At 42.4% G+C, this 26,706-nt stretch overlaps 1 protein-coding gene across 2 annotated transcripts in view; it reads left to right on the top strand.

Annotated features, from left to right (window-relative positions):
• The first annotated feature begins 264 nt into the window (after positions 1–264).
• The window catches only part of PREX2 (phosphatidylinositol-3,4,5-trisphosphate dependent Rac exchange factor 2), a 124,258-nt gene continuing 97,816 nt past the window's right edge, over positions 265–26,706 (top strand). For both annotated transcript variants that reach the window (XM_087961822.1, XM_026691848.2), the window contains exon 1: positions 265–770. In XM_087961822.1, the coding sequence (XP_087817948.1) occupies positions 630–770 (141 nt within the window). In that variant the 5' untranslated portion in view covers positions 265–629. The remainder of the gene's footprint in view (positions 771–26,706) is intronic.

Below are 26,706 nucleotides of genomic sequence, written 5' to 3' on the forward strand. Positions count from 1 at the left end.
GGCTAGGAGGTACGATCTACAGGTCACTTAAAACACAAAAAGAATACATTCAGAGCCAGAATTCAGAATTTAAACTCATCTTGCTTAGGGTACTTAAAAGTTGCAGCTCTTCAGCGGAAAGGTCTCCAATTAGTGCAGAACAAACTCTAGCGCACACAGGCTTGTGTGTCAAGCAAGCCATTGTTGGCACGCAACCATTCCCAAGGTTGGGCTTCCTTTCCTTTTTCCTGAGATTTGGCGCGAGCGACGGAAGGGGTCGGAGTCACATGGATGCAACGCGTTTGATTAATGTCCAAGGGCTGCTCCTGCTGTGATCCTCCAACCCTCTTTGCTCTACGGAGGAGACCGCTCATTTTCTACAGGCAGGGTCCTTCTTCCTTACTGGAAAAAGAGCACTTACTGGTAGGCGGGAAGAGGAAAGTTGCTGCAGAGCTGGGGGAGCCTGTCTTAGTCCCTGAGGTGCCCTCTCCTTAAAGGAAGCGCGCGGGGGCTTGGGTTGTTTTATTTTCTGAACTTGGTCGGGGGGCGCGCGGGTAGGTAGTTGGGGGCCTTTTCCCGACTGCTGCCGGCCGCCTTAAGGAGTAAAGAGAAAAGTTCTAGCGGCGCTTCTTTTGGGGAGGAGAGAAATAATGACAGAGGAAAGCAAAGGGGATGGGAAAGGCGAGAGCGGGAAGGATCCGGAGAAGCAGCTACGCCTGCGGGTGTGCGTTTTGAACGAGCTGCTGAAGACGGAGCGCGACTATGTGAACACCTTGGAGTTTTTGGTGTCGGTGAGTTACATCCCACCCACCCCCACCCCCAAATTTTCCTACCTTGCTATGCACAAAGAATTGCCCTGTCTCCCCTCCCCCCTTCTCCCCTTTGCCAAGCTTGCCAAAGGAAAGCGGGATAATGCGAAGGTAATAAATCTGCAAGGTCTGCTTCGTGAATAGATGCCGCTTGCGATCCCTTTGAGGCGTCGAGATCAGCAACGCTTGCAAAGGAACGCATATCTTTAAAACGCATCTTGGATTTCTGGTGGCCGTGGACAGTCTTACTTGATGTGTAAACAGGAAGAAAAAAAAACCCTGACGTTTGGAGCAAACAAGCTAAGGTCTGGGCTTCCTACAAAAGGCCATTTCCTAGCAGATAACTTCGGAGCGTTCAGGCGGTGAAAAAGAAAACCACGTTAGCTGAATTTACGTTTACGGAGGTGTTAGCTATCGAAGTTATGTCGTTTCAACTTTGAAGTATCTATTCTATATTGTCCTGTGTTCTGGAAGGGGATAGATAACCAGAGAAAGAGTAAAAGTACAAAGGAGAGGTTGATCTACAGCATCTGTGCAATATTAAAACCACGTGTACTTTAGCATTTATCTTTTCTTCTCTTATTCTCCTTTGAAATCCTCCTTCTCAAAATCTTGTTTTGGTAAGGGTTGGTGACTGATTATTGAGAAAAAAAAACATGGCAGGGAACTGTACTTAATTTAGTGAATCCATTTAAATTAATGCCACTTAAGATGGTCCTTTGTACTTTAACACATATGATTATTGTTTAATGATACTTAAAATATCATTTCAATAGGTCTACTTTGATTAAATTTGGGTCCAACTCTGGGACTTAGATGCACACATCATAGTAACCCAAAATTTATGTTTTAAAGTTTTGGATTAATGTGTGAATTTAGATACTGTACTTTAAACTTGCAATTTAATTATATATAAGTCAGTTCACTTATTTGATTTACTTTGTGAATAAATCTTAAAAAATGAATTAATTTTAAAAACATTGATTTTATGTACTTCCTGGACAGGTTTGTTTTTCTAGAATCAATATAATAGAATATGGTTTTGCATATGGATAAAGTTGTCTCTTTCATGGAACAAAGATAATTTCAGGATTATATAAACATCAACTACATTATCTTCCAACTACAATATCTTCAGGATTTATTGGCTGCATAATTAAGAAGTAATCAAGTTATCTAGCTGGTTCTGTAGAGTGCCTGCCATAATAGGTTTCACATTTTTCCTCTTCCTCCTCCCCTCTTCATCCTGTCTGAAAGGGAAATATTTCAAAGAACAAACTTCCTGTTTAGTTTTCTGATGTATGTGAACTTTCTGCTGATTATCATGTGAGAGAAAATATATAGCTTGTCTGCTGAAAATAACATGATCTATAAAATAACTTTTTAAGTTTATTCTGATAAACTCTGTGTACATCAATACACATCAATACGTCTAATTAAAAACATTCAGATTTGTCATTTGGTTTTACATGAAAGTTATTTTTGAAGTGGGGGGGAGTTATTTCTACTGGGATGTACCTGAACATCAAAGCCCAGCTTCTTTTCACTGGATTTACATATTACACATCCTGATCTATTTTTTCACATTGTTTCTCTCATTTCATAGCTCTGTATCATAGGCTATATGTGCTCCACCAGCCCCAATTTTCTAGCTCTTTAGATGTTCTTCAAAATCACACAAATGAAATTTGGCACAGAAAGTGCTAAATTTTAGCAGCATACTCAACTTTTTAATGCAAAATACCAAATGTGTATAAGACTTAGTGCAACTATTTTACCATTCAAACTGTTCGGGCTTACTCCAAACAGCCCAACTCTTTCATCCCTCTAGAGATATGAGTGTCCATTATCTCTTCCGCCACTTAGAGGACAAACTGAATTACAATGTAGATGCCATGCTCTCTTCTATCCCATGCCCTTTTCCACCCCATTTTGACCAATCCATCCATTATTATTTTTCTGCTCTTTTTGTTGGTCAGCTTTTTTTCATTTTCCATCCTCCATAAAATAATCAGACCCATTTTCTTCTATATCTTCTTGAAAGCTCTTCCTACATCACAAAACATATACAAATCATAATTTGGTTTATGTTTGGTATGTTATGTGAACCCAATCACTGTAATTTCTAAACTGTAATTAATGGATTAATGCACAAGTTTTCAACATTTATGATGCTTGGACGCCCTCAAACTAATACATATATGGCTAATAATATGACTGAAATTACCGGTATGACTACTACCAATATTTATATGGATATCATTAGTTCTTGGAAGAATTACACTCTCCAAATGTGTGAACTTTTTGCACTGTACTCTAGAAGGCTCAAATGCCAATTCCCATCAGTTCCAGTCAGCTGGCTGGAGATGATGGCATTTGAACTACTTCCCATACCAGGAAGCAAGCCAATTAAAGGAAAAACTGGTGTTGAAGTCTTGTTTCTGGAGAGGCCAGTTAGTGTGTAATGATTGGCTTCTGCTTTGCCTTCTTACATTCTCTCTGTTTGTGTGTTTGGTTCCACCCTCCCTTTGTCCTCCTGGGACTTGGATCCCAGGTGTGGTTAGGGATGGCTGAGTTTCTGATGGATCTTAGTGAGTTATAAAGGAATTGTCTTGTTGTGTTGGTGGTGGCGAGATTAGAGATTTGTGTCTGAAGAAAACATAGGAAAGAAGGGTGGGAAGCGGGGAGCTGATTGAAGCAAGCAGGGCCAACTTTAGTATCATAGGCTATATGTGCTCCACCAGCCCCAATTTTCTAGCTCTTTAGATGTTCTTCAAAATCACACAAATGAAATTTGGCACAGAAAGTGCTAAATTTTAGCAGCATACTCAACTTTTTAATGCAAAATACCAAATGTGTATAAGACAGTGCAACTATTTTACCATTCAAACTGTTCGGACTTACTCCAAACAGCCCAACTCTTTCATCCCTCTAGAGCAGGGGTGGGCAAACTACGGCCCGCGGGCCACATCCGACCCGTTGGTCTGTCCAATGCGGCCCGCCCCTGAAAAAAAATCGCTGCCATTGGTCTGTCCAATCCGGCCCGCCTCTGAAAAAAAATCGCTGGGCGTGGCGTATTGCCCTGTGCCGCGTGGCCCCCAAAGCTGTAAAACAGTGCGGAGCGATCTAGGGGTAGGAAAGAAAAGAAATTTGCAAAGGCCTCGGCTGGGAGTTCGAAATCACCTTCGAGTGCGACCTCTCTGAAGGTGAGTCCCGCCCGATCCCCCTTTTTCCGGGGCTTCCAGGCTTAAACTTTGCAAAGGCAAAGCTTGCAGGCTGGAGCGTCTTCCCGCTGAGGAGCGGGAAGGGTTCCGCCCGACGGGCGGGGTGGGCTGCTTGGAGCGGGCTGCCGTGCGGCTCGGGCGGCGCGGCGCCCGCGGTTAAAAGCAAGCCGAAAGTTGCTGGGAAGTTGCTCGGGTTTCCGGGGCTTCCAGGGCTTTGCAAAGGCAAAGTTTGCAGGCTGGAGCATCTTCCCGTCGAGGAGCGGGAAGGGTTCCGCCAGCGAGGCGGGCGGGCTATAAACTTTGCTTGGGTGGCACTTTAAAAGCCTGCTCCCAGCACCCGAGCGACTTCCCAGCAACTTTTAACTCGCGGGCGCTCGCCCCGAGCCACACAGCAGCCGCTCCAACCAGCCCGCTCTGCCCGCCGGGCGGAACCCTTCCGCTCCTCGGCGGGAAGAGGCTCCCGCCTGCAAACTTTGCCTTTGCAAAGCCCTGGAAGCCCGGAACCCGAGCAACTTCCCAGCAACTTTTGCTTCCTTTTTAACTCGCGGGCGCCTGCACTTGGCCCCAAGCCGCACGGCGGAGGGAAGCCGCGGGCGGGCGGGCGGGCGGACTGCTTGGAGGAGGCTTCAGGCTTCCCCTCCGCCAGGCACGGCGCCTGCGAGTTAAAAGGAAGCCGAAAGTTGCTGGGAAGTTGCTTGGGTTTCGGGGCTTCAGGCTTAAACTTTGCAAAGGCAAAGTTTGCAGGCTGGAGCGTCTTCCGCCGAGGAGCAGGAAGGGTTCCGCCCGGTGGGTGGGCGGGCTGCTTAAACTTTGCTTGGCGGCACTTTAAAGCCTGCTCCCAGCACCCGAGCAACTTCCCAGCAACTTTCGGCTTCCTTTTAACTCGCGGGCGCTCGCGCCTGGCCCCGAGCTGCGCGGCAGAGGGAAGCCCGGCGGGCGGGCGGGCTGCTTGGAGGAGGCGACCGGCGGTGCTCCGGCAGCAGCAACAGGCAGTTTCACCGGGCTCCGCTCAGGTGTCCGGCTGGGGCTGTCAGGAGTTGCTACCGCCGGCGCAGCTCCGTGCGGCTCAGTCCGCGTTGCCTTGGGAAGGAAAAGGCAAAACCAGGAGCCGCTGAGCCTGAGCCTCCGGTGCCGCTGCTCCCGTTGCAAAGCACCGCCGCGGCTCTTCCTTTTGCCTTTCCCTTCCCGAGGCAGCGGGACTGGAGCCGTCGCGGACGCGCCGTGTAGCAACTCCTGACTCAGGGGCCTCCGAGGGGAGGGAAGGAGGAGAAGAGGGGAGGAAGGGGGCGATTCCCAAAAAATCTTGTGCTGACCCGGCCCGTCTGTCAAATTTTAAAAGTCAATCGGCCCCCAAGCCAAAAAGTTTGCCCACCCCTGCTCTAGAGATATGAGTGCCCATTATCTCTTCCGCCACTTAGAGGACAAACTGAATTACAATGCAGATGCCATGCTCTCTTCCATCCCATGCCCTCTTCCACCCCATTTTGACCAATCCATCCATTATTACTTTTCTGCTCTTTTTGTTGGTCAGCTTTTTTTCATTTTCCATCCTCCATAAAATAATCAGACCCATTTTCTTCTATATCTTCTTGAAAGCTCTTCCTACATCACAAAACATATACAAATCATAATTTGGTTTATGTTTGGTATGTTATGTGAACCCAATCACTGTAATTTCTAAACTGTAGTTAATGGATTAATGCACAAGTTTTCAACATTTATGATGCTTGGACGCCCTCAAACTAATACATATATGGCTAATAATATGACTGAAATTACCGGTATGACTACTACCAATATTTATATGGATATCAATAGTTCTTGGAAGAATTACACTCTCCAAATGTGTGAACTTTTTGCACTGTACTCTAGAAGGCTCAAATGCCAAGTCTCATCAGTTCCAGTCAGCTGGCTGGAGATGATGGCATTTGAACTACTTCCCATACCAGGAAGCAAGCCAATTAAAGGAAAAACTGGTGTTGAAGTCTTGTTTCTGGAGAGGCCAGTTAGTGTGTAATGATTGGCTTCTGCTTTGCCTTCTTACATTCTCTCTGTTTGTGTGTTTGGTTCCACCCTCCCTTTGTCCTCCTGGGACTTGGATCCCAGGTGTGGTTAGGGATGGCTGAGTTTCTGATGTGTCTTAGTGAGTTATAAAGGAATTGTCTTGTGTTGGTGGTGGCGAGATTAGAGATTTGTGTCTGAAGAAAGCATAGCAAAGAAGGGTGGGAAGCGGGGAACTGATTGAAGCAAGCAGGGCCAACTTGATGGTTGATGGGCAGAGGAGGATGTGGTAGCAATCCAAGGATGGGCCATGGGCAGGGACACCACGCTGCTGTTTAAAAGCAATCCTGCCATCTGGCACTCAGTTTCTACCCTAGGTGCCTGCCCCTGGCAACCATATCTTCAATGACCCTGGACTTCAGCTGTTGCTTTTGAATGACGATTCAGTTATAAGAAAGCTGCCCTTACTCATGATTTTATTTTGGAGGAGAGTGCCAAGTTGGCATATTTTACCGAGGTCTGATTGAGCCCTCTTGGAAATGTGCCCTCTGAACTTTAGAGCTCTGAACTGGCAGGGAACAGGGAAGAGCAGGAGAAGAGGGAATGAATGCTGTTATCTATGAGTTTCAGTGGCTTTCAGAGGCTCTCCTCCACAGATAGCCTGATGGGAGGCACTCTGGTTAAAGTTGGGTCTTCATGCTGCCCTGGTAGCATCTTGTCCTGAGCTACTGGATTGTGTTCCTGGGTTGGCCATAATTCTCCAGCTTTTTGGTGCTTGAACTTGCTATCTAGGGCAAGCTCAGACGTTTATGCAGTCTATGCAATATGGACCAGTCCTAAATCATTCGTAGCCAGACCCACATGGGAGGCCATACAATTATATTTGGGTTTTGTCTTGGGACAGTTGAGATGTAATCTGGCAGTGGAGGATATTAGCATTAGTCTTTTGTCATAAACAGATCGCCTTCTGGCTGCCTTTCAGCACCCTTCACCCTTCCTTTAGGAAAACAGGGCCCATTTGATCAGTCCACCCAAGGAGATTCCTTGACCCAGTAAGATTCCAGAATAAGGTGGTCATTTTCCCTCAAGATCTAGTGGGTGATTTGGTTGAAGCCTTAGTTGCTGCCAGGAATGGGTGAGTAGCTGGGGTTGTGGATCATACATTTCTTCTGTAGCCTTTCATCAATCCTTGGATGCACCTTGGTTTACCAAGGGGCTCTAGAAAACGAAGTGCTGTAAAAAATGCCTGGAACACCATTGGAGGAAGACTAGAAGTAAGTATGACAGGACACTGATAAAAACCTATTTTAGGGATTACCTCATGGCCATAATGGCAGCCAAATGTCAGTGTTTTTCTGTCCTTATTGTGCCTGATAGCCATCCCGCAATTTGTTTAGTCTCTATTGGGTCATTCTGGAGAGTATTTAGGCTGTCTGATGGATAATGTCATTCAGATTTATTTTGATTTGGATTCTGACAAGGTAGGAGGGACCTGGGCATAGTTTGATGGTGTGATGAGTTTGAGCTAGTGATTCTGAGAGATTTTTCTTTGTGGTCAGCTCAGCCACTTGTTTACTGAATTTGGGCTTGCCTTGATTGTAAAAGTGGCCAGGTAGGGGATTCACAGTTGGTCGAGACTATGGTGTATTAGCCTCTCTAAAGGAGGGAATGGTACCTCTTGCCTGGAAATTGGTCTTTGGACCCAGTTCTTTTGGACAATTACCACTGGGGGATTACCTTTTGGGGAAAGAGGAAGATTATTGGGAAGGTGATCAGTCTGAGCTAAGAAGAACCTGGAGGAAATAGGTTATTTAGGCCAGTTTCAATCAGGTTTCAGGCTGGAATTTTGTACTGAAACTCTTATTGATGATCTCTGGCAGTTGGGATGGAGATGGTGCCTAAATCTTTGATCTCCTTGATCATTGGACTTCAGTACCATCAACCATAGTACTCTTTTGAGCCACTCCATGCGTTGGGAAATGGAGGTACTGTTTTACAGTAGTTCTCTTCTCTTCTCTGGGGCCAGTGGGTGTTGGTTGGGAGAGCAGAGATCACTCTCTAGCTTCCTCCTTTGTGGAATGCTGTAAATTTCTAGTCTCTTTCTCCACTTCTTTTCAATATCTACATGAAACCATAGGGTAAAGTCATACTGTGCTTTGGGTTTGGTATCATCAGTATATTGATGTTACCCAAATACATCTTTCAACTCTGGGCCAGAATCTTAAGTGTGTCAAGATTCTGTCCTAGTGCCTGGATGCTATGTGGGTTTGGATGGAGGAATTTTATCCAATTCATTTGATTGTTGTAACCCAAATTTGTTGAAAGTGGGGCAGCATACAGTGTATCCTTATCGTCATTGTCATCATCCTGTTGACACCAAGAGCCATTTTTCTTCCTGTGCATGATTCACCCTATGAAATTCTTTCTTCCCAACTTTGGGTGTCCTTAACAAGAGCAAATGTTTCAGGGAGGAAAAGGATGGGAAAAGCATTCTGAAGAGGAGGTAGCAAAGGAAGGATTGATGGAAAGGAAGGGAAAATGGCCCAAGGGAGTTGAAACAACTCTGAAGGCTAGGAATTTGTAACTTGCTTTCTTCCTGATATTCTGATCATTCTAGTGGATTCAAGGCATAGCAAACAATCTAGCAGGTGCAATGACCCTCCCGAGAGGGAATGGGATTTAGCTCTTGTAATTTCTAGGGAAACGTTAGGGAGTCTGCTGCAGGGGAAATGGACTTCCTGAAATAAAGATATGCATGCCCTTTGCTATATAAGGGAAAATGGTCACAGCTGGAAACTTATGAGCCTCTTGAAGAACTCTGAAACGTGTGTGGGTGGCTGAGGAAGAGAAATTGGGAGATGTGTGTCTAGCATGAGAAGTGGTAAAACTGGAGGAGATTGAAGTACCAAGGCAGCAGGAGCTTATGGGACATTTGGCTCTCTGGTGATATGGAAGCTGAGTATGTTTTGCCCTAAATAGATTCTGTCTGTTGCTTCTGCCCTCTTGGACGTCATGCTGAAAGCAGGTGGTGATGATGCTGAGCAAATGTGCCATTTTTGGCAGCAGTTATAAAAAGTGGAGACTTTAGTGCCTTGCTGTCTTCTCAGAGGGAGTGCTTCTCAGAGCGCTCCTCATTCTTCTCTCCTCATTTCCTTTATACTGGCCACGTGCCGCATGCCACATGTCTCTTGCCTTCTATTGGATCAGAGCTCTGCAGAACCTGCAATCTCTGACCTATCTGGATATCTAGAAATTCACAATTCCTCGGGGGGAGGCATATGACCTTTCCCCAGAGGGTCATGTTCCAGTTTGAGAATCTCTGGAAATAGTATCATATGAATCCAGACAATTTTAGCTTATTCAATTCATTATACTTATGAAATCATAGCTAACAAGTCTACATTTTAGTGCAGTACTTGCCGTTGTGTAATGAAGCTGTTGAGGTAATATTACATCTCTTGTGGTGGTGGTGGTTGTAGTAGTGGTACCATATCTGAATACAAAAAAAGTCTAAGCTATAAAGGTATTTCATAGATGAAGTTTCAACAGACAACTTTTAAATAAATCTTGAAAATCTAAATATACTTATTTCAATAGGTAGGGCAATGATTCCAATTATAGAGGTGAAAGAGATAAAATATATAAAATATCAAGGGATATAAATTGTCAATTTTTAAAATTCCATTTAGAACTATGTAACAAATCAGAAAATATAGCAGATGAGGATATAGAGCCCTTTCTTACTAATATAAACCCACCACACTTAGGTGATACACAAAAATAACTTGTATTTGTCCCCCTATTTGAGGAAGGGATTAAACAAAAAACTTTAAAAATTACTAGTGGTAAAAATGCCAGGATTGGATGGGTTCATGTATAGAGTGACATAAAACATTTAGAGTGTACCCAAGCTCTGCCAATTATATGAAGAGATATTTGATAATGGCATTTTATCAGTGGCATTTAGTGAGACTTATATTGCAGTTATACCAAGAGCAGGTAAAGATCACAACCAGTGTGCTCATTATCATGTTGATACAAAGATCTGAACAGCAAATAGATGTTATTGTTCATTATTAAGAAAAAGCAAGCAGGGTTTACAGAAAATAAGCAGTAACAATATTAGGTTAGGCTTGAATAAGCTTGAATAAAAATGAAGACCATTTTGTAATTTATAATTAGATGCTGAAAAGGTTTTTGACAATATAAGTTTGCTGTATTAAAAATAGAATTGGAGTTCTTTTGAAATTCATAAAGTGGATCAAGCTGTTATGAAATCACCCACATCTGAAATAAAGGTTATACAAAAACGCGTTTATACAAAAACAGGTTAAAAATGAGTTACATAAGTGTAATCAGAGGTGGTATTCAGCAAGTTCTGACCAATTCTGGAGAACCAGTAGCGGAAATTTTGAGTAGTTCACAGAACTGGCAAATACCACCTCTGACTGGAGATTTTACAGTATCCTTCCCCTGCCACGCCCACCAAGCCACACCCACAGAACTGGTAGCACAAAAATTTGAATCCCACCACTGAGTGTAATGTTATATCTATCTATCTATCTATCTATCTATCTATCTATCTATCTATCTATCTATCTATCTATCTATCTATCTATCTATCTATCATCGGTAGATAAAACGAATTACCCAAAACAAAAGGAAGCTTCAATCCAAAAAGAAATCACTTTGGCAGAAAAACAAATCTGGTCACGTTGCCAACTTCAAAAGCCAATACAAAAATTTATGCCACCAGGTAAAAACTGAATGCACCAATTATCACATTAAACCAGAAGAAAACCTTCTACACACCAATTCTACGCGCGCTTTCTACAATTTTATAAACAACAAACTAAAAGACTCAAGGTCCATCCCACCCCTGAAAGGACCTACTGGTAAAGACTGCAACAACAACACTATTAAAGCCAACCTCTTTAACACATTCTTTGGCTCAGTATTTGTAAACAGCAATGGATCATGCCCAGTATTTCCAAGTTGAACCACAGACAACTACAATGATCTAATATATATCGATTTTACAGAAGACAATGTTGAAAAAGCACTATGCAATCTAAAACAATCTCTATCTATTGGACTGGATGGAATATGTGCCTACTTGTCAGCTGGTGCTCCATTCAAAATCCAAGAAAGAAATACTTAGACTCCTTTAATCAGAGAAAAGAAATATTTTACTGGAAATCAAGTGGTAGCAACAAAAGAATTCTGAATCTGAGATAATGGGCGCTTAAATCACATATACAAAGTAATGGCAACGTTCCCACCCCCAATAATTCAATTGGCTCATCCAATTAAAAGTTGTGTATATCATCATGTGGGCATCTCTAGGTGGTGATGAGGCTTCTGTTCGTTGACCTTGACATGGTTTGATAAAGAGTTGCAGCTGTGCATAGCATAGGATAGAAACCTAAGCAAGAATGTACCCTCCGCCAGCTTATACAGTTCTGGTTTGTAACACCTCCAGCTCACTTCCCATAACCATTCCCCCCTCCTCCCCCCATTACTTATGACAACCAGAAGATGCAAAGCAAAGGGAGAAAATCTTGAAGGCTGACATTCGGCCCTCCTAGAAAAGAGACATTAGTCCTAAAAAAGATAAAAATAGAAGGTAATAGAAAATATACATGTAACAGCATCATACTAATTGTTAGGGTTTATCAGGCTATTTAATACGAAATGCCTTGATAAGTGCAGGAGCTCTAACATCCTTCTCATTCACCCACTCAGCCTGAGAAGGAGGAAAATGTTTCCAAGCAACCAAATACTGGAGTCGACCCCTTCATTTTCGAGAATCCAAAATTTCTTTAACTTCAAAATGTTCACCTTCAATTAGCAATGGCACAGGGGGGTCAACCTGAGTTGGTCACAAGTCGGAGGTATGTTCAGGTTTTAACAAACTAACATGGAAAACAGGGTGGATCCGTCGAAGAGTTTTTGGTAATTTCAGTTGGACTGCCACAGGGTTCACAATTCGTTCAATTGAGAAAGGTCCAACATACTTAGGTCCAAGCTTTTTTGACTTTTGTGTGGTCTGCAAATACCTGGTGGATAAAAATACCTTGTCACCCACTTGATACGGTTTTTGTGGAGTTTTCTTTTTATCTGCAAATTTTTTATGAGCTTGATGAGTATCATCTAATGCTTTACAGGTAACCGGCCAGGTAAGCTGGAGCTGTGTTATCCATTCATCTAATGACTGAATGTTAGGTTTCTCCCATGGAAACTTGGGTATGGGCACAAAGTCTTGTCCTGAAGCCACTTTAAACGGAGTAAACCCAGTACTACTATGTATCAAATTATTGTATGCCACCTCAGCGAATGGCAATAGGTCAGCCCAATTATCTTGCCGATAATTTATATAACATTGAAGATATTGTTCCAATACCGAGTTAGTTCTCTCACAAGCCCCATTGGTTTGTGGGTGGTGGGCGGAGCTTAAGCAGAGCTTAAGCCCCGGGCAGAGCCCAATAACAGGAACTCCTTCAAAAAGTTTGAGGTAAACTGGACACCCCTGTCTGAGATTATGCGTTCAGGAACCCCATGTAACCTGTAGATATGTAAAATAAACAGTTTAGCCAACGTTTTCGCAGATGGGATTTTCGGACAAGGTATGAAATGTACCTGTTTGGAAAACAAATCGGTTACTACCCAAATAACTGTATTCCCCCCCACTTTCAGGTAATTCCACTATAAAATCCATAGAAATTTCCTTCCATGGAGCCATTGGTCTAGCCACATTTTGTAGTAAGCCTGCTGGTTTACCAGGAGGCCGTTTGGCTGAGGCACAGATAGGACAACTAGCCACATAAGTCTCAATGTCCTTTTTCAAGGTAGGCCACCAGAATTGCCTTTTAACCAAGTGTAAGGTTTTCATGAATCCAAAATGTCAATGGCTTTAGTCATGAGCTTGCTGTAATATTTGGTTTCTCAGCTTTGCTGGCACATATAATTTGGCCCCCACCCATGCCAATCCATCTCTAACCGTACAGTTATTTGAGTGAGCAAGGAACCAATCATCAAGTTTTAGAGCATCTCTTAATTGTGCAGTCAAATCATTTGATAAATCAACCTCCTTCTTTTTCTGGGCTCTGGTAACCACTGGAGCTGCCAACTGTTTGGTTGGGACAAACGGTCGTACCACTTCTTAGCGAGCACTATTATATTGAGGTAATCTAGATAAAGCATCCGCCATGAAGTTCTTCCCCCCCTGGAATGTACATCAATGAAAAATTAAAGCGCTTAAAATACTGTGCCCAGCGAACTTGCTTGGGAGACAGCTTCCGAGGCGTTTTCAAAGCCTCCAAATTTTTATGGTCCGTCCACACCTCAAATGGGTGTTTTGCCCCTTCTAAGAAATGCCTCCAGGTTAACAGAGCCCAGCGAATTGCAAAAGCTTCTTTTTCCCAGATGGCCCATCTTCTTTCGGTTTCAGTTAGTTTACGGGAAGTATATGCACACAGTTGCAGAGTCCCTGTCTCGTTTGCTTGTAGTAACACCGCTCTGACTGCTACGTCACTCACATCGGCTTGGATTACAAAAGGAGCGTCCATGTCCGGGTGCTTGAGTATTGGTTCAGCAGCAAGCAGTCGTTTCAGCTTCTCAAAAGCGGCTTGACATTCCATGGACCACTTCAGTGGTTTACTTGGCTTCGGTTTCACCTCCCCTTTGTTTTTTAGGAGATTTGTGATAGGCATTGCAATCTTCGCAAAAGCAGGGATAAATTGACGGTAAAAATTAGCAAATCCCAAGAAACTTTGAAGTTGTTTCCTGGTGCGGGGAGGGGCCCATTCCAAAACAGCACGAACCTTCCCCAGATCCATTTCTATGCCATCATGTGAGATGCGATAACCTAAATAGTCAATTTTTTCCTGGTGGAATTCACACTTGGACAACTTTGCATACAGCTCAGCAGCTTGAAGTTTTTCCAGAACTGACTGCACTAGTTTCACATGTTCATCACGACTCTCCGTGTAGATAAGAATATCATCAAGATAAACCAACACCCCTCTGTATAGATGTTCATGCAACACCTGATTGATCATTTGTATGAATACTGCAGGGGGGCCCTGTAGGCCAAATGGAAGAACGTTGAATTGGAAACAACCCATTGGGCAGTTAAAAGCAGTTTTCCATTCATCCCCTTCCTTAATTTGAACTCGGTAGTATGCTTCTCTCAAGTCGAGTTTTGTAAAAAAAAATTCCCTTTGGCCCAGTGGGCCAACATATCCTTCATCAAGGGGAGGGGGTACACGTTCTCCACTGAAATAGCGTTGAGGTTTCTGTAGTCAACACATAAACAAAGGGAGCCATCTTTCTTTTCACGGAACAATACTGGGGCTGCTACCCGGGGTCTAGCGGGTTGGATGAAACCACATTCCAAATTCTTATCGATAAATGACCGCAGCTCTTCTAGCTCCCGCGGTGTCATCGAGTACAGTTTCGGTTTTTGGAGTTTCACCCCGGGTAAAATTTCAATACTGCAATCTGTTGAGCGATGGGGGAGAAGCTCATCCGAGGCCTTTTCACTGAATACCTCCTTTAAGTCCCAATATTCCTCCAGAATTTTCTCCTCCCCCTTCAGGCTCTCGTTGCCAGTGGAGGCCAGTTCAGTGGGATTCTTGAGTTTCAGTTGAGATTGCCCCTCCCCTTCGGGTGTTGGTCAATACATATGTGCAATGACCCTCTCCTCTAATCAACGTGGGGGTTCCATTTCCGGAGCCAGGGCAACCCCAGTATTAGGGGCCGCTCCATCCCAGGAGCCACAATAAAACACAAAGTCTCTATGCTTCCCCATCGTCATTTCTATTGGTTCCGTTATGAAATGTGCAGGGCCGCCCCCAGCTACCGATCCATCCAATTGGCAAAAGGCTATGGGTGTTTTTAAAGTCTTTAGCCTAAAGCCCATTTTCTCCACTACCTCCAAGCTGATTACGCACCTTGTGCACCCAGGGTCTAACAAGGCCAGCATTTCCCCTTTGGCTCCCGGCGTGGGTACCCTTAATCTCACTGGAATGGTCATAGGGCCCTTGTTTGGACTTACCAGTGAGTCGTCTTCCGATTTGGATTCACTCTCTTCAGAAGAGATTGGAGTTCCCAGCTCCTCCTCTCCTTTCGGAGGCGTGATCTCTACAACCTCCTCTGCTTTAAGCGCCGTTTCATGAGGCTTTGCTGGAGGGTTTTCAGGTTTTCTTCCTCCTCCTGGTGCCCCCTTTGGCTCTAGCTTGGCACGGCAATCTGCAGCCCGGTGACCTTCCTTCCCACATCGGAAACATGCAGTGGTCTTGGGTTTTGCCGCCATTCCTCCCTTTTGAGGTTTTAAGGCTTCTCGAGGGCTGGTGGGAGAGGACTTGCTCCAACCAACCCCCCCCCCCGGCGTTTGTTTCGGGTCAGATCAATTTCCACCTCTGCTGCCAGCATGTACCACAGCTACAGCTCACTGGGGTCTCTTCTGGCAATAAGCTTTGATATACATCTTCATTCAACCCATCTTTAAAAGCTTCTATCAGGGCTCCCTGGGACCAGCCTCGAATATGACACGCCAGCTCTCTAAATTCCTGGGTGTAGTCGGACACTGATCTCCGCCCCTGATTTATGGTCTTCATCCTAATTCTGGACTTAAGTTCAGCAAGTGGGTCTTCAAACCCGGCCCGCAGCATAGTCATGAACAAGTCATAATTCATCAGCTGAGGGGCATTATCATTATGCAAAGTCACCATCCACTTTGCGGCTGTTCCCTCTAGAGCCCTAGTAACACATCTAACTTTGGCTGCTTCTGAGGAAAAATCCCCTCCAGATTCCTCCATATGGCTCCAGACTTGTGCCAGGAAGAATCCTAACTCCTTGGGATCCCCCCCATATTTTACTTCCAACAGAGGCACCTCTGGAGTTCTATGTCTTCTGGCAATTACTCCTCCCACTAATAATTGATTCTAGCAGCACTAATAATTGATTCTAGCAGCACCAGGGCTGCTGCTGCCTGGTGCGCTAACCCAGGTTGATTTATGGGGGTGGCTGCTCTGATTCTTCTGGCTGGGGCTGCCTCCCCCTCCTCTCCCTCATACCTTTAATCAGTTTGAGGTTCTCTGATAGCTTCATTTAGAAGATGTATGGCTTGAGTTAGTAAAAAATTCTTTCTTTCCTTCTCTTGCCATGGCTCCTCTCTTCCACGCCGACGGGTAGTGGTCACTCCTGGAGGAGGCTTTTCCTCAGGATCCTTCCAGCCGACTCCCAGGGACCATTTGGGTTTTACAGCTGGTTTTTCCCCAAGATTTAGTTCTGCTAACAAGTCGGCTTCCCCTGCTTCCTCTAGCAGCAGAGAATCTTGTCCTCCAGTTGCTTCCAGGTCTTCTTGGTCGCTGGCTGGATTTGACAGACCCCCTCGGAAGAAAATTTATTAATTCTCCGGGTGGGCTGGTAATGTGGAGATTCAGAATAATGTCAGCTGGTGCTCCATTCAAAATCCAAGAAAGAAATACTTAGACTCCTTTAATTAGAGAAAAGAAATCTTTTACTGGAAATCAAGTGGTAGCAACAAAAGAATTCTGAATCTGCGAAAATGGGCGCTTAAATCACGTATACAAAGTAATGGCAACGTTCCCACCCCCAATAGTTCAATTGGCTCATCCAATTAAAAGTTGTGTATATCATCATGTGGACATCTCCAGGTGGTGATGAGGCTTCTGTCCATTGACCTTGACATAGTTTGATAAAGAGTTGCAGCTGCGCATAGCATAGGATAGAAACCTAAGCAAGAATGTACCCTCCCCCAGCTTATACAGTTCTGGTTTGTAACACCTCCAGCTCACTTCCCATAACCATTCCCCCCTCCTCCCACCGTTACTTATGACAGCCAAAAGATGCAAAGCAAAGGGAGAAAATCTTGAAGGCTGACACTACTTCTTAAAAAAGCTACCCACTGCCATAGCCGAACCTCTAAGCATAATCTTTGAAAAATCTTTCAGGACCAGCTCCTTGCCTAACCTATGGTCTCAAGCCACAGTCATCCCCATCTTCAAAAAGGGAGACCCCAGCCTAGTTGAAAATTACAGACCAATCTCTTTATGCTGCGTCACCTGTAAAGTCATAGAATCAATTATTAACCAATCCATTATCCTCCCCTTAGAAACAAACAACCTACTCTCTAATAAACAATTTGGTTTTAGGAAAAAGCTATCATGTAATCTGCAACTCTTACATTGCAAAAACATATGGACTACACAATTCGATCAGAGCAAAGCAATAGATGCAATCTGCATAGACTTCTGTAAAGCCTTTGATTCAGTGGTACATGACAAACTACTCCTAAAACTAAAATCTTACGGTATCTCTGGACACCTGCATAACTGGATAGAAGCATTCCTGTCAAACAGACAACAAATGGTCAAAATTGGGAGCGTCCTATCAAATTCTGTACCTGTCAACAGTGGTGTCTCCCAAGGCAGTGTTCTAGGACCAACTCTTTTCATACTCTATATAAATGACCTCTGTGATCATACCAAGAGCAACTGCGTTCTCTTTGCTAATGATGTAAAACTATTCAACATCACAGACAATACTGCTACCCTTCAAAAAGACCTTGACTATGTATCAGAATGGTCAAACAAATGGCAACTTCAAATCTCAACAAATAAATGCTCTGTCTTACACATTGACAAAAAAAAAATCAGAAAATAAAATACAGGCTGAATAGTCAAGACCTTGTTGATGATCCAAACTCTGTCAAGGATCTTGGAGTACTCATCTCAAATAACCTAAGTGCTAGAGCTCACTGTAACTACATAGCCAAAAAGGCGTTAAGAGTTGTTAACCTAATCTTACGTAGCTTTTTCTCTGGTAATATTACACTAATAACTAGAGCATACAAAACATTTGCTAGACCAATACTTGAATACAGCTCATCAGTCTGGAACCCACATTACGTATCTGACATTAACACAGTTGAGAAAGTCCAGAAATATTTCACAAGAAAAATTCTCCACTCCTCTACTCGTTGCAGAATACCTTATGCCACCAGACTCGAAATTCTAGACCTAGAAAACCTAAAACTACGCCCCGTTCAGTCTGATCCAAGTATAGTATATGAAATCATATATTGCAATGTCCTACCTGTCAATGAATGCTTCAGCTTCAACCATAATAACACAAGAGCAAACAATAGATACAAACTCAAGGTTAACTCAAGGTTAATTGCAGGAAATACGACTTCAGCAACAGAGTGGTCAATGTCTGCAATACTCTACCTGACTCTGTGGTTTTTTCCCCAAACCCCAAAAACTTTAACCTTAGACTGTATACTATTGACCTCACCCCTTTCCTAAGAGGTCTGTAGGGGGCGTGCATAAGCGCACCAACGTGCCTACCGTCCCTGTCCTATTGTTTCATATATATAACTTAAGAAAACTATGTATGTATGTATGTATGTATAATTTTTCTTATACGTATCCATGTATTCATAGCTATGTTTTTACTTATACCTATTATCTTGTAAGCAATTGACAAATAAAAATAAATAAATAAATAAAATAAATACATTTAGGGAAAATTAACTTTAATCCAAAACAACCCAGCTTTTGGTTAACTTCTCCAGTCAGCCATGTCACATAGGAGATAATTTATTCTATTGTTTATTTTTATATTTATTATTTCAACATATAAGTTGTCCATCTCAAGTTAAAAAAACACCACCAAAAATCAAAGTACTATATAAGGACACATAAAAGCATATAGAAACGATATAGGGTTACCTGTTCTTTCTACTGCAAACAGAGAAGATAATCTAGAAAGGCCTTAAGAAAAAAAAAGGCTGATTTAACGTTTTGTCCCTCTGATTGCTTTAGCTTTTCACACATGCAGTCCTATTTCTTTGTCACAAGGGTTGTGATGTGGACAGAAAGGGAATGCAGATGAGCAGACATTTTCCCATTGCATTTGGAAGGAGGAGGTTTAGGGACTTCCTTCCCCAAACAAAACTAAACCAGGAAACCTTTTCTTGTGTTTGTTGGGCTTCCTGCCAAGATAGATGCTTCCTGTTAAATTGGGTACCTTTTAGTGCTGGTTAAGTATTTATGCAGGAGTAGTGTTAGACTGGACCAAAATAGTCAGGTGAATGCAGCTAGTGGATACCTAACTAGCTAATATTCAAGATTTAAGTTTATGTGAGCTATATAAACATTTATATTAAATTAAATGGAAGAAACATATTGCTTTCTGTCAGTATCATTTGCATCATTCACATTTTCTGCCCTGAATATTTCTTTGAAAGGTGGATATCAATCAAATGAATAAAATGTCCTAGAGCAGGCAAGATAAGCTTTCAATCATTCTTTGCGCTTCCCGGACTATTTTATTGCCTCTATTTGTAATTCATATTAAAAGCTGTTCCTCGCAGCTCCTCTGAAATACTGTCCACTGGTCTTTGAATCTTTTGCAAAGCTACACTAACATTTAAAAAAAAATGTGGCTCTCATTGTTGATTATTATCTTGCCACAGGAAGTATGCTGTCAAAATGTGGCATCCTCATATACAAAGAAAGTTAAGGAAAAGGACTGGTGAATTGTCCCAATTTATTTCTCTCTCCTTGCACTGAATGTCATGAGACAGGAAAAAAACTTCTACCAATCACTGTCTTTCATGTGGAATAGTGGGAAGATAAATTTAAGAGAGGTTTAAGTTTTCGATAACTTCAAATTGTGAAGATTAAAAAAGAGGCATATGAGATTTTACATTCCTAATTTTTATTTTTGGACCTCATCACAGTGCAACCTTGCAGCCTGTAGCCTGGCATTTAGAAACTTTGATTTCCCAGTTCAAAACAAATCACAACTTCTACTTCTTTAGCTCCAGTACTCAATTCCAGCTTCTTCAACCAAAAGTTCTGTCCCTCTTTCCCTTAAGCTGCAAGCAAAAATAGTTGTGTCAAGTCCCTATCAGCAGAATAGGACCCAGAAAGAAAGATTTGCAATGAGTTTCATTCATTAAGCTTATTGACAAGTAGTTTAGGGGTTAATATAAGAATCTTGGAAGTTGAATAAGCCAATGCAGGTAGTCCTTTACTTACAACCACAATTGAGTCCAAAATTTCTGTTGCTAAGTGAGATATTTCTTAAGTGAGTTTTGTCCCATGTTATGATCTTTCTTGTCACAGTTGTTAAGTGAATCACTGCACTTGTTAAATTAATAACATGGTTGGTAAGTGAGTCCAGCTTCCCCATTGATTTTGTCTGTCGTGCAAAAGTTGATTGTGTGACCCGGGACCCTGCAACCATCATAAATATGAGTCAGTTGCCAAGCATCTGAATTTTGGTCAGGTGACCTTGGGGATGCTGCAATGGTCGTAAGGTGAATAACATTCATAAGTCCCTTTTTTCGGTGCCATTGGGACTTTGAATGGTCACTAACTGGATTGTTGTAAGTTGAGGATTACCTGTGCTCTAGTACTCATTTATTAGTGAATTCATTCAGGCAGAATATCTAAGAGCCGCGGGAACTTCTTTCCCAGAATGCAAGATCAAAGAACCAACCATTTTTTTCTCAGGTAAGACTGATATTGAAACATAGGTGGGTTTTTTTAAAACAAAAATTCAACAGTATTAAGTATTTTAGTTTAATTTATATTAGTTTGTAATATTTACATCTATTTTTGATATCTGAATAAGAGATTATTATTTCTGATAATGTTTAAAAGTTTTAAAATTGTTTTACAATGTTTAATTGTTCAAGGAGTGATGAAGCAAATTTGGGCTAAATGGAAAGAGGGATTATATAAGTATGTTGATAGAGATTATAGTTAAATTTTACTGCACCTTTAATAACATTTATTAGAAAAAAGTCTGATAATTAAAATTTGAAGATACTTGTATTCTTTTCCTAACCAGAGAGTTAGCCCCAGACATCAGGAGAGAAATTTGCACAAATCTTTTGAATTCTGGGTGATTCAAAAACTTGCATTTTTTTTCTTTATTTGTTTAAAACATAAATCCATCCAGCAATAACTTGTTGCTTTATGTTTCTCAGATGCTACCAAGATGTTGATTGTTTGCGTGAGCATCTGTATTTGTGTACTTGTATAATGTTGCCAGCCAAGGGCTGCTATATTTCATGTAGCAGTAGGATGATTCCGCAGCTTAAGGGATCTTGTTGATCTCTGCTTCAGTTTGATGAAAAAGAAAACTGCCGCCTTCCTTCGGATTTTCCATGTATGGCTGAATGTTAGGAAAGTTGGAGCAGAAGGTTGGAATGTCCACTGCTACTTGGCATGTTCAACAGAGACAATTCAACATGACAATGGGGAGTGTCCAGGAGAGTGCTGAGTTATTGTTTTCTGCAGGAGAGTAATCTTACTTGCCTCCTTTAGGTTCCAACTCTCACACTTTCTAGACAATAGAATCAGAGAGGTTGAGCCCATTGAGGAAAGAGTGACTTGCACACAATGCACTGTCTTTTCCCTCCCTGGCCTGAGAGACAGGCGTTGGCTTTCACTGTACCAAATGAGGCAGTTGTCTGGTTTCCTGGCATTAGCTATGTCTTCTTTTTTTAAACTTTGCTGGTGACCATAGTGGACAAGGAATCTGAGTTGTACAAACTGGCCAAGGAACTATAACAGGAACAAGATCAGCTCTCCAAGATGTATCTCATGGTGTAATGCAGTGATCCCCAACCACGGTCCGGGACCGTACCCGTCCAACCTTTCCTACCGGGCCGGCTGCATTGCTGGCGCCGCCATCTTTTTGATGAAAAGTGCTTCCGGTGAGCTTTTCCGGTAGAAAGATCACCGGAAGCACTTTTTCATCAAAAATGATGGCATGCCTGCGCTTGGTGAGCTTTTCCGGTAGAAAGCCATTTCTACCTGGAAAAGCTCACGAGCGCTGCGCCGCCATCTTTTGATGAAAAAGTGGTTCGGTGAGGTCACCGGAAACTCACGAAGCACTTTTTCATCAAAAAGATGGCGGCGCCCAGCTGATGCCGGTACTGGTCCGGGCTTGTTCCAGCTGATGCCGGTACCGGGCCGCGGACGCATAAAAAGGTTGGGGATCACTGGTGTAATGGACAAAAGAGGATAGGTGGCAACCTGTCCTTCCCTATTCCATTCTTGGAAGGGACATGTTGGGCTCTATTCCAAATGCACATGAGAAGCATTTACCAAGCCCATGATTAAAAATAGCTTGACAAATAGGCTAGTAGGTGAATAATGAAGTCCAGATTGAAAGGCTGTTTCCAAGAAAATAAATAATGATTTCCATTCAGAGGTGGTATTCAGCAGGTTCTGATCAGTTCTGGAGAACTGGTAGCAGAAATTTTGAGTAGTTCAGAGAACCGGCAAATTCCACCTCTCTCACTGGAGATTTTACAGTATCCTTCCCCTGCCATGCCCACCAAGCCACGCCCACAGAACCAGTAGTAAAAAAAATTGAATCCCACCACTGTTTCCATTGTTTTACATTGGGAAAAATAGTTTAGTTTGTGTAAGTCCAAGTTGACCTATGAGAACTTTGTGCATCAATAGATTTGGAAAGTACATGGTATTGTAGCTGATTTGTAGATTCAGATTCAGGAGATAATTTTGCAAGCAGTCAACCTCTCCATTATCAGTGAAAATAACTGCTTCCTAGTTGGATCATGGGAAGGTTGATAAAAAAATTAAAAAAATCTCTATTTTAATGTAGATGGGCATATGCTATGTAAAAATTGGGCAGTTCAATACAACTCTTAATAACAGTGTCAGGATCAGTAATGAAGTCCACAGATGATAGCACACCAGAGACAAGATACATTATTCCATGACAGTATGAGAGCTGATCTGTAAAACAAATGTATTTGTGTTGATGGGGTTATTCTGAAAAATAGCTCTTTTGAAAGAGAGTTATCAAGAGAATAATAAATAACACCTTTGTGAACAGAAGCATTTTCCCCTTTGCAACATGAATTATTAAGAACACATACAGTAGGTTTCCAAATAACACAGAAATGGAGGACCAAATTTGTTATGTTAATACAATGTATTTTTTAATCTATCAAGCCGTTTTCCTAATTTAAGTCCAAAGGTAACCTGGAATTAAATTTACATTATATACAGTATATTATTTATATGTGTATATGTTCCATATCAACAATCTATAAACATTATTCAGAAAAATATGAATAATTTGTATGGTAATTGATGACTACATAGTTTTCAAAACTTCATGTTTTGTGAATGTTTTAAATGGAGAGGAAGAACTTCAGAGGGCTGTGCTATTTGATAAGGTTGTGTGATTTCCTTTTCCTTTGCTTCATAACATGCCATTTGTATGGCAGATGCATCTTGTAAATATAACGGAAGTTGAGGCACAATGACCATAGAAAGTCAAAATCTCTTCAATTTGCTTCTAGTTTGTATTGTTCTTAATTTGTCTATTGTGTGTGTGGGAAAAATATGAATGAATATTTGGTGACTCAGAATTAAGTTTCAGTAGCACCACCTGTTTTCTGTACCAAATTAGAATTAGTTGTTTTCTTCATTAAAATAAAATAAAATTAAATTTGTGCAAAAGAAAATCCTTTTATTCTGAACTTTGGGCTGTGGTTCACCTAGAAAATGACAAACATTAGACTGAGCCAGTGACAGTCCCTAATAATAATTTTGCATATTATTATTTCCAGATTCTCTTTCTCCTCCCCCCCTCCGTCCGCCCCTGTGTGTGTGTGCATTTCCAGTAAGACCAGAATATAAGTGTGCATGTCTGTGTGTGTTTGTGTGTGTTTTAAATACTGTTTACAGGTAGTAAACTTGAACCATTAGTTCAGCGACAATGCTGAATGAGGTACTTAAGACCAATTCTTGAAGTTCCAGTTAGTGCAGCACCCCATGGTCATATGATACCAATCTGGGTGTTCAGAAAATTGGCTTATACTTTTTGCATTACAGCAGTTATGTGATCTCCATTTGTGACATTACCTGCTAGCTTCCCACAATTAAGGTGAATGTGGGGACCACCATTGAAGTCATAAGTTGCTCAGATAAGTCTTTCCCACCCGTATGTGCAACTACATATGCACCCTTCCCCCTCTGGTAGCCGCCATCTCCATACCCAGATTCCCTGTGTGTGCCACCTACCTCCTTCTGGCTGCTTGTGAACCACCTGGGACTTGCAACTTTCTGTCACTTCACTACTGACTTTGGTGTTGGATGCCGCCAGAAATTGTGAGACAGTCCTTGCTTAATGACCCACGATTCTTGCTTTACAGTGGCAACAGGGATTGCTGGGATTGCCATTGGTAGGTAATGTGATCATGTGACATGGCACATTATGATTGCATTGCTTAGCAACAGATATTCCAATTACCATTAAGTGAGGATTACCTGCCCAAATACCCAGCACTAAAAGCTATTACATAATACTGCACTAGAGATTTAAATTATTATAATATTCTTGATAGAGTAAAAGAAATTAGAGAGTTTTGATACATTAGAATTAGTAAATGTATTTTCAGGACATAGCAAGTCTGTTGACTAAATTACTGTAAAATGGGTTAGTGGTTTAGGGAATTAACTAGAAAGGACGTGACTCTACATAGCACTCAGGAAGTAATTTGTATTGTACAGATTCATTGAGATAAATTTCAAATTGATCTCTGTCAAACTGTTGAAAAATCTGTAGCTTTTCCCAGCCTTATGCAGCTGCTAATCCTTGCTGCCTTCCAGCCATGCAAGCCTGGAGCTGCTTTAATGAGTTGAAAAGAGATGCTTTAAGAAGTGCTTAAAATTGTTTAGAGTGGTTGAAACATAAACATAGATTTTCCAAACGTTTATGTTGTAGTTATTGTTATGTTATTTTTCCCCAAAACTTTTGTTTTTATTTGAAACATAAACATATATTTTCCAATGTTCAAGAATGGGTACTATAAAGGTAACTGGTGTTTAGTTTAAAAAGCATAATGTAACACTTGGCAAGCAGTCTTAATTTCATACATACAAGGATAGGATCTGAACTGGTATCTTGGTGTCAAATTTCAACTCTGGCATCAAATAATAATTGTTATCTTCAAACCTTGATGAGTTGTGAATAATGATTGATGACTCAAAATCAAATATATTTTTCTTCCCACATGGACTTCTATGAATTTTCCATTGAGGACAGTAAAGATGAGGCTAACCTGTGTAGGAAGTTAGCACCCACCCCTATCCTAGAAAATTGAAATATTCTAGGAAATATTAAAAGGCAGAATATTTCCTCTAAAAAGAGTAGAAATTCAGAAGTAGAAACTCACCTCCGAAGTAGAAGCTCACCCCCACCTTTGTTAATGGGTGGGCCATTAAGGCCTGGACCAAATACTTTACATAACAAAGATCTCCAGGTAAAGCTACAGCAATTGCTCAAAAGCCCTTTCATCATCATCCAGCAAGGCTCAACCAAGCCTGGAACTCAGGGCAGCCTACAGAGTTGCCCCTGCATGGCCTCATGGGAGTCTGACAACCAATCAGAATACAAGCTCCAATTCAAATCCCAGCAAAGGTTATAAAACCCAGGCACTCTCAGCATATCAGCCTTTTCTTGATCTCTTCCTTCACCTTGAAGCATGTGATCATCCTTCCTTTTCACTCTGGAGCTCCAGGCCACGTGGTCCTGTCTACCATTAAACCTTCCTAACAGCCTCTATGTTTGCAGTGTCTTTTTCCCCACTTGGAACTGAACCCAGAAGGATATTTCTTCCAACACCTGCTCATGAAGCAAGTAAATCCCAGCCTTTACTACAACTTCTCTATTGACTTTGCTTGTTGGAAGGTAGCTAATCACTGTTTTGACCCAAACCTGGTTCCAAGAGAGCAAACACAAGACAAAGGCAGCAGTACAACCTTTTTATGTTTCAGCGAAGAATTCTGTTTCTTCACAGATAAAAGGCTGCTTCCAACTAATTAGGTCTGACAAGAAAGAACCTTGCCAAGTTTTTGCAAGTCTGCCAAAATACAACAGATAAGAAATAGTTTACAATACAAGAGTCTTCAAATACCAATTTTAATGTCCACGAGGCTGAGTTCAAAACGTCTTTGCCTTCTGCAAAGTACGTTCATTCACAGCTGGCTTTTATCTTTTTGAAGGAGGAGCCATTACCTCGCAGCCTTACTCCCGAGTCACCCGTGCTGTTGTAACTGCTCTTTCCTCCGAGCAATCCTGTGCACACGTGCACTTGGCACAGGCTTCTCAGGAACCTCCTCATCACTGCTGCCAGCCCCCACAATCTCTGAAGGCAGCAGTACACTCCCTAATGGTCCTGGCTCCTCATCTGAGTCCTTGCTGTCCTCAGCCGTCTGCACCTGCTGCCAGCTAACCACAACAACCACAAAAAGCTATGGGACTCTGTAATTGTTGTAAATGTGTGCTGGTTGTCAAGCACCTGATTCTCAATCACATGACTACAGGGAGGCTGTGCGCGCCCGCCTGCCAAGCGAAAGAGCCAGGCCGACCCAAGCTTGGCTTCCTTCCCAAGTCCCTCCAGCCCGAACCCGAAGGGGCCACCGGGAGAGGCCGCCCGAGGCAGTGATAGTGCCCAGCCATCCATGGACAGGGAGGCAAGGTGACGGCCTGCACCGTGTCCTCCGAGCTGAGCCCCGCCAAGTCAGCGCCTCTGCTTGATGCCCATTCCGCTGCAGCGTTTGGAGCTGCCGGCGCATTTGGAGATGCGTGGGGACGGGGACGGG

This window comes from Notechis scutatus, chromosome 3, assembly GCF_049901735.1.
Source record: "Notechis scutatus isolate UNSWTSFEM ecotype Mainland chromosome 3, rNotScu1.2, whole genome shotgun sequence".
Classification (NCBI taxonomy): Eukaryota; Metazoa; Chordata; class Lepidosauria; order Squamata; family Elapidae; genus Notechis; species Notechis scutatus.